This window comes from Danio aesculapii, chromosome 19 (genome assembly GCF_903798145.1).
Source record: "Danio aesculapii chromosome 19, fDanAes4.1, whole genome shotgun sequence".
Taxonomy (NCBI): Eukaryota; Metazoa; Chordata; class Actinopteri; order Cypriniformes; family Danionidae; genus Danio; species Danio aesculapii.
The window spans coordinates 1,759,360-1,766,859 of record NC_079453.1 but is presented as its reverse complement, the minus strand read 5'-3'; the positions used below and the strand labels follow the sequence as shown (position 1 = coordinate 1,766,859).

The window sequence follows — 7,500 nt, the reverse complement described above, 5'->3', positions numbered from 1 at the left end:
ACCATCATCACACTGATATTCTAAGGGGTTTAAACACAGTTGTTTGTCAGCAGTGTGTGAATATATCCAGCTTCTAATGGTAAACATGCATTAATAGTATTATTTATAATCAGACTTGATATAAACAGTCTGCAGAAACACTTTGATTGACATTCTCCCTTTGTATGATGTCATCAGAGAGGGAAAGCCCCGCCCACTAGTGCCCATCTCTCCCTCATTAGCACATGATGTTAGTCTTGTTTTTGAAACTGCCACTATGCTGACACATAGGCATTCATAGCTCCGCCTTCCTCTTTAAAGAGCACAATCTGATTTGCATTTAAAGCGACAGTCACCAAAACGCCACAATTAGGATCAAAGCCTAAAAGGGTCAGTTTCAGAGTTAGAGAACATTATCTGTGAGGTATTTTGAGCTGAATCCTCTCACACACACTCCAGGGACACTGTTAAAGGGGCATAATTGGTGCCCTTTATAAATTTATTGACACTTTTTTTTATTTGGACACTCCCACTATATCTTTTGACTGTCTCTGTCTCCTGAATCACACACTCCGCTTCAATCCTCATGAAACTATAATCGTGATTATATTTTTTGTGTTTAAGCTTGATGTGTGTGTGTTGATCACCTTGTTGGGCATGTGCAGCGGGACGCCCTTCCTCAAGAAGCTGAGAGCAGTGGTGGGATGACCGCACTGAGACGCGATGTGCAGGAGAGTGTTTCCATCCTGAACCCAGATCAGCAGAGAAGTGTTCAACACACAGAAATCAGCAGACGTAAATAAACCTTAAAGGCATAGTACACCCAAAAATGAAAATTCAGTCATCCTTTACTCACCCTCCGCTTGTTCGCAATCCTGTTTTAGTTTCTTTTATCTGAACACAATGCTATTTTGAACAATGTTGGAAACCAGTGACTATTTATGTACACAATATTTTAATTATGGCTAATGGTTTCCAACATTCTTCAAAATATCCTCTTTTATTTTCATCAGAAAAAAGGAAAGGAAATTAAAAAACTAGACTTAAAAAAGCTGGAAATCACTAATGGCTTAAACAAATAATGTGTTCATTTTAATTTTGGGGAGAATTATTCCTTTAAAGGTGCACTAAGCAATATCTGAAAGTCCTAAAACACAGTTGTAGCCAATCAGCAGTAAGGGGCGTGTCTAGCAACAATAGCAGCGTTATGAAAAAGAGGCGTGGTCTTGTTAGGTTATGGGCATTTGTTTTTGAAAACAGTTTACAGCCAATCAGCAGTAAGGGGTGTGTCTAGCAACAATAGCAGAGATACAAAAAAGGGGCGTGGTCTGGTTTGGTTATGGACATTTGTTTTTGAAAACAATTAACAGCCAGTCAGCAGTAAGGGGCGTGTCTAGCAACAACAGCAGAGTTATGAAAAAGAGGCGTGGTCTTGTTTGGTTATGGGCATTTGTTTTTGAAAACAATTTACAGCCAATCAGCAGTAAGGGGCGTGTCTAGCAACAACAGCAGAGTTATGAAAAAGAGGCGTGGTCTTGTTTGGTTATGGGCATTTGTTTTTGAAAACAATTTACAGCCAATCAGCAGTAAGGGGCGTGTCTAGCAACAACAGCAGAGTTATGAAAAAGAGGCGTGGTCTTGTTTGGTTATGGCCATTTGTTTTTGAAAACAATTTACAGCCAATTAGCAGTAAGAGGCATGTCTAGCAACAAAAGCAGAGTTATGAAAAAGAGGCGTGGTCTTGTTTAGTTATGGACATTTGTTTGTAAAAACAATTTACAGCCAATCAGCAGTAAGGGGCGTGTCTGGCAACAACAGCAGAGTTATGAAAAAAGAGGCGTGGTCTTGTTTGGTCATGGACATTTGTTTGTGAAAACAATTTACAGCCAATCAGCAGTAAGGGGCGTGTCTAGCAACAACAGCAAAGTTATGAAAAAGAGACGTGGTCTTGTTTGGTTATGGGTATTTGTTTTTGAAATCAATTTACAGCCAATCAGCAGTAAGGGGCGTGTCTAGCAACAACAGCAGAGTTATGAAAAAGAGGCGTGGTCTTGTTAGGTTATGGGCATTTGTTTTTGAAAACAATTTACAGCCAATCAGCAGTAAGGGGCGTGTCTAGCAACAACAGCAGAGTTATGAAAAAGAGGCGTGGTCTTGTTAGGTTATGGGCATTTGTTTTTGAAAACAATTTACAGCCAATCAGCAGTAAGGGGCGTGTCTAGCAACAACAGCAGAGTTATGAAAAAGAGGCGTGGTCTTGTTTAGTTATGGACATTTGTTTGTGAAAACAATTTACAGCCAATCAGCAATAAGGTGCGTGTCTAGCAACAACAGCAAAGTTATGAAAAAGAGGCGTGGTCTCGTTTGTTATGGGCATTTGTTTTTGAAAACAATTTACAGCCAATTAGCAGTAAGAGGCATGTCTAGCAACGAAAGTAGAGTTATGAAAAAGAGGCGTGGTCTTGTTTAGTTATGGACATTTGTTTGTATGATACTGTATGTGAGCGAGTCACCTTGGTTCTTGCCAACACACAGGACCTGAATTTCTCAGTGAGGATCTCCACTACATTGGTGTGTCCCTGCTCCGCTGCGATGTGGAGAGGAGATCTGTCCATCTGACACACAAACACACACCTCTGTTAACAAAACACTGCGCTGACAGACAGACTTTATAGACACTTTTGTAGGTCAGGGTTTGCAAACCTCCATTTGGGAGATATTTGAACATTGAAAATTCACAGGAGGGCGAATAATTCTGACTTCAACTATAGATATAATCAAGAATACATCTGTAAATCTCTGCTAATAATAGTCTCACCTTGTCAGATATGTTAGCATTGGCCTTGCAGAGATACAGAAACTTCAGCATGTTCTCGTCTCCTTCATGAGCTGCGATGTGTAGAGGAGTCTGCCATTCATCCTGTCCACAAACAGCACACACAAACCACACACTAACAGCATCTGTATTTATCTGCATTGATCCGTCTGCTGTAAATAATGTGCGAGACTCTCTGATGAATACTGAGAGACGAATAACTGATCAGAAGCACTTAAACATCTGAAACACAAGCTGGCAGAGATTTCTTCTGTTCAGATATACTGATCTATGAACAATTTAGCTCGATGCAAGGTTAGTACGGTTGGTAAATTGTAAAGTATAGTTGGTAGGGATGGTAGTCAGAATTTGGCCTCAACAACATGAAAGAATGGATCCATCCTGCCTTGTATCAGCGGTTCAGGCTGGTGGTGGTGGTGTAATGGTGTGGGGGAGATTTTCCTGGCACACTTTGGGTCCATTAGTACCAATTGAGCATGTTGTCAACGCCACAGCCTACCTGAGTATTGTTGTTGACCATCTCCATCCCTTTATGACCACAGTGTACCCATCTTCTGACGGCAGCAGGATAACACACAGGATGTCATAAAGCACGAATCATCTCAGACTGATTTCTTGAACATGACAATGGGTTCACTGTACTCGAATGGCCTCCACAGTCACCAGTTCTCAATCCAATAGAGCACCTTTGGGATGTGGTGGAATGGGAGATTGGCATCATGGATGTGCAGCCGACAAATCTGCAGCAACTGCGTGATGCTATTATGTCAATATGGAGCAAAATCTCTGAGGAATATTTCCAGTAGCTTGTTGAATCTCTGCCATGAAGGATTAAGGCAGTTCTGAAGCCAAAAGTGGGTCCCACCTGGTACTAGTAAGGTGTACCTAATAAAGTGGCCAGTAAGTGTGTGTGCGTGTGTGTGTATATATACATATATATATATATATATATATATATTCTTTTTTTTTTTTAAAGAAGCAAACAACAAATCGAATAATTAGGTGATGAAATTTAAAAATAATACAAAATTATTATTTTTTAAATATGTTAATTTATTAACATATATATATTTTTAATTATCACATCTAATATAACCAACATGTTTTTGTTTTTTCATCTTTAATGTTTGGCATTATTTATTAGGAATTTTGCTGTCATTAACAACAAATCAATTTACATGGTAATGGTGATTTCCCATAACAGCATAAAATTAAAATTAAAAAAATTGGAATTTGAAAAATCCATTATTTGTAAAATTAACAAATTAATCAAATAAATTATTATTATTATTGCATTTTGATTTGTTTACTGCAAATTAATTTTATATTAATAAAAAAGATAATTTTGACAAAATTGTATACTGCAAATTTTAAGTTAAACATTTTAAAAACATTTTATTAAATATTTTCTTGAAGAATCCTTTCTGTTAAACTGAAAAAAAATAATAATAAAAAAAAAAAATATATATATATATAAATATAAATATATATATAAATATGAATATAAATATAAATATATATATAAATATATATATATATATATGAATATACATATAAATATATATATATATATATATATATATATATATATATATAAATATATATATATAAATAAATATATATATATATATATATATATATATATATATAAATATATATATATAAATAAATATATATATATATATATATATATATATATATATATATATATATATATATATATATATATATATATATATATATATATATATATATATATATATATATATATATATATATATATATATTAACATTTAAAGAAACAAATAAGAAAAAGACTATATTGGTAACAAAAATAAAATCTAAGAGGCTAAAAATAATAGCCCACATATTTATAATAAATGCTATAATTGCATACATACTGTAAGTGACACTGTAGTATAGCAGGATCTGTCTGAACTGAATCTACAGGGATAATGGTGAAGGATGTTTTGGAGACGCTGATGGACTGTTTTCCTCCAGACGGGAAAAGAGAGCACCATTAACATGGAGACAGATATTGTGAGCAATCAAAAGGGGCGATGAATGTCAACAATGCCCTCGAGTACAAAAATCTGCCTGTTCCTTCCTCAAAACGCCTCCAAAATCCATTATCTGACTCCTGTCCATTAACTGTGTGTACAACTGTGTGAGATCACATCTACTCCATTACTCTGCTCACATCTGACTTCATCTGCTCTACAAGTGTTTTGGAAAATACAGCGAAATACACGTAGTAATCTGGGTATGAAAAATGTACCTCACAGGAGAAAATACTATAGTAATTTATAGCAAATACTGTTGTGTTATAGTTAATCTGTTGTGATGATGTACGGCGATGCAGTAGTTGCTATAGTAACACAACAACTAAAGTAATTGATCTGTTGTGGTGATTCTATAGTTGTTATGGTAACACAATGACTCAAGTAATTGATCTGTTGTGGTGATTCTATAGTTACTATGGCAACACAATGACTCGAGTAATTCATCTGTCGTGGCGATTCTATAGTTGCTATGGTAACACAATGACTCAAGCAATTCATCTGTCGTAGCGATTTTATAATTGCTATGATAACACAGCAACTGAAGTTAATAATCTGTTGTGGTGATTCTATAGTTGCTATGGTAACACAACAACTAAAGTATTTCATCTGTTGTGGTGATTCTATAGTTTCTATGGTAACAAAAACTAAAGTATTCCATCTGTTGTGGTGATTCTATAGTTTCTATGGTAACACAAAAAACTAAAGTAATTAATCTGTAGTGGAGATTATATTGTTGCTATGGTAACACAACAACTAAAGTAATTAACATGTTGTGTTGATTCTACAGTTGCTACGGCAGTACAACAACTATAGTAATATAAACAAATTTGACCAAACGTGTTGCTACAATGCTACAACATTGCTATCCTATAATAGAACGTTGCTATCATATTTAGCATGTTTGTCAATACTGAGGCAGTAATTAACATTTTGCTAGTGTTTTAAATGTTTTAACATGTTGTTAGCAAGCATTAGTATGATCCTATCATGTTTGATGCAATGCTAATGACTTAAAATGTTGATTACATATTTTAACATATCGATCAAATTAATAAACACATTTTCCAAAATGTGAAAATGCAATTCTATTGTTTTTGCACATCATTGGCAGGCTTTTTTGCTAGTGATGAGACAGATAGACACGCTCACAAACTATCTCCAAATGAAAGACTTTTACACAAATTAAAGCTCAATAAAATCTGTAAGGCGCATCAGGACATTGACTCAAAGCACAGGTGATATAAACACCAGATAAGCGTTCTGAATGTGTCTTTGTTTGTGCGTTTTGCTTACATTCTGAGAATCTGGATTGGCCCCGAACTCCACCAGGATTTTGGCCATCTCTACATCTCTCCGTCTGCAGCAGATGTGAAGAGCCGTGTCTCCGTTTGCCTGCAAACACAGTCCAGTCATCAGAACACAAACCAGACGCAGTCATACAGTTCAAGCTAAGATGGTAACACAGTGACTAAAGTAATTCATCTGTTGTGGTGATTCTATGGTTGCTATGGTAACACAATGACTAAAGTAATACATCTTATATGTTGATTCTATAGTTGCTATGGTAACACAGTGGCTAAAGTAATTCATCAGTTGTGGTGATTCTGTGGTTGCTATGGTAACACAATTCAAGTAAATAATCGTTTTTGGTGATTCTATGGTTGCTATGGTAACACAACGTCTAATCTTATTAATCTGTTGTGCTGATTCTATAGTTGCTATGGTAACACAACGACTACAGTAATTCACCTGTTGTGATCCTACCGTTGCTATGGTAAAACAACGACTAATCTTATTATTCTGTTGTGGTAATTCTATAGTTGCTATGGTAACGCGACAGCTAAAGTTGTTCATCTGTTGTGGTGATTTTGTAGTTGCTATGGTAACATGACAACTAAAGTAAGTAATCTGTTGTGATTCTATAGTTGCTATGGTAACAAAACAACTAAATTAATGAATCTGTTGTGGTGATTCTATAGTTGCTATGGTAACACAACAACTAAAGTAACTAATTTGTTGTGGTGATTCTATAGTTGCTATGGCAACATGACAACTAAAGTAATTAATCTGTTGTGATTTTATGGTTGCTATGGTAACACAACAACTAAATTCATTTGTTGTAGTGATTCGATAGTTGCTATGGAAGCACAGTGTCTCCGTTCACCTACAAACACAATCCTGCCATCAGAACACAAACCAGACGCTTCATACAAATCAAGCTAAGACGCAAATCTGGGTCAATAATGTTTTAAAACAACTGTCCATCAACATTCACAAGATCCAGGTTTAATGTTACGGATCAGTGGAAAAGGAGGATTTTCCAAACATCTTGATTTTTAAGAAATTAATTTCTGTTTATGCTGGTTGCATGTGTTTTGGAAAAAAGTTTCATTTCTATAACAACAACAAAGTTTATCCAGCCTTAATGTCAAAGTGTGTCCTTTGTGCTGGCTGTAACACAGACTTTTTGATTTGGCAAAATAATTATATCATAAAAAATCTTTTGAAATACAAAGCAATATTACAAAGAATTCCATGAACATGTTATTAATGGACTTTAATCAACAATATCAGACTTTTAATGAGTATGAATTATCTTTCAATGAGTTAATAAACATAGAA

At 35.1% G+C, this 7,500-nt stretch overlaps 1 protein-coding gene across 1 annotated transcript in view; it reads right to left on the bottom strand.

The window, feature by feature from the left end:
• trpn1 (transient receptor potential cation channel, subfamily N, member 1) overlaps positions 1-7,500 on the bottom strand; it is a 46,576-nt gene that overhangs the window by 23,630 nt on the left and 15,446 nt on the right. Inside the window, exons 6-9 of the mRNA XM_056479796.1 lie at positions 6,172-6,270; positions 2,798-2,899; positions 2,493-2,594; positions 627-725 (exon numbers count right to left, since the gene is read on the bottom strand). Coding sequence (XP_056335771.1) covers positions 627-725; positions 2,493-2,594; positions 2,798-2,899; positions 6,172-6,270 — 402 coding nt within the window. The remainder of the gene's footprint in view (positions 1-626; positions 726-2,492; positions 2,595-2,797; positions 2,900-6,171; positions 6,271-7,500) is intronic.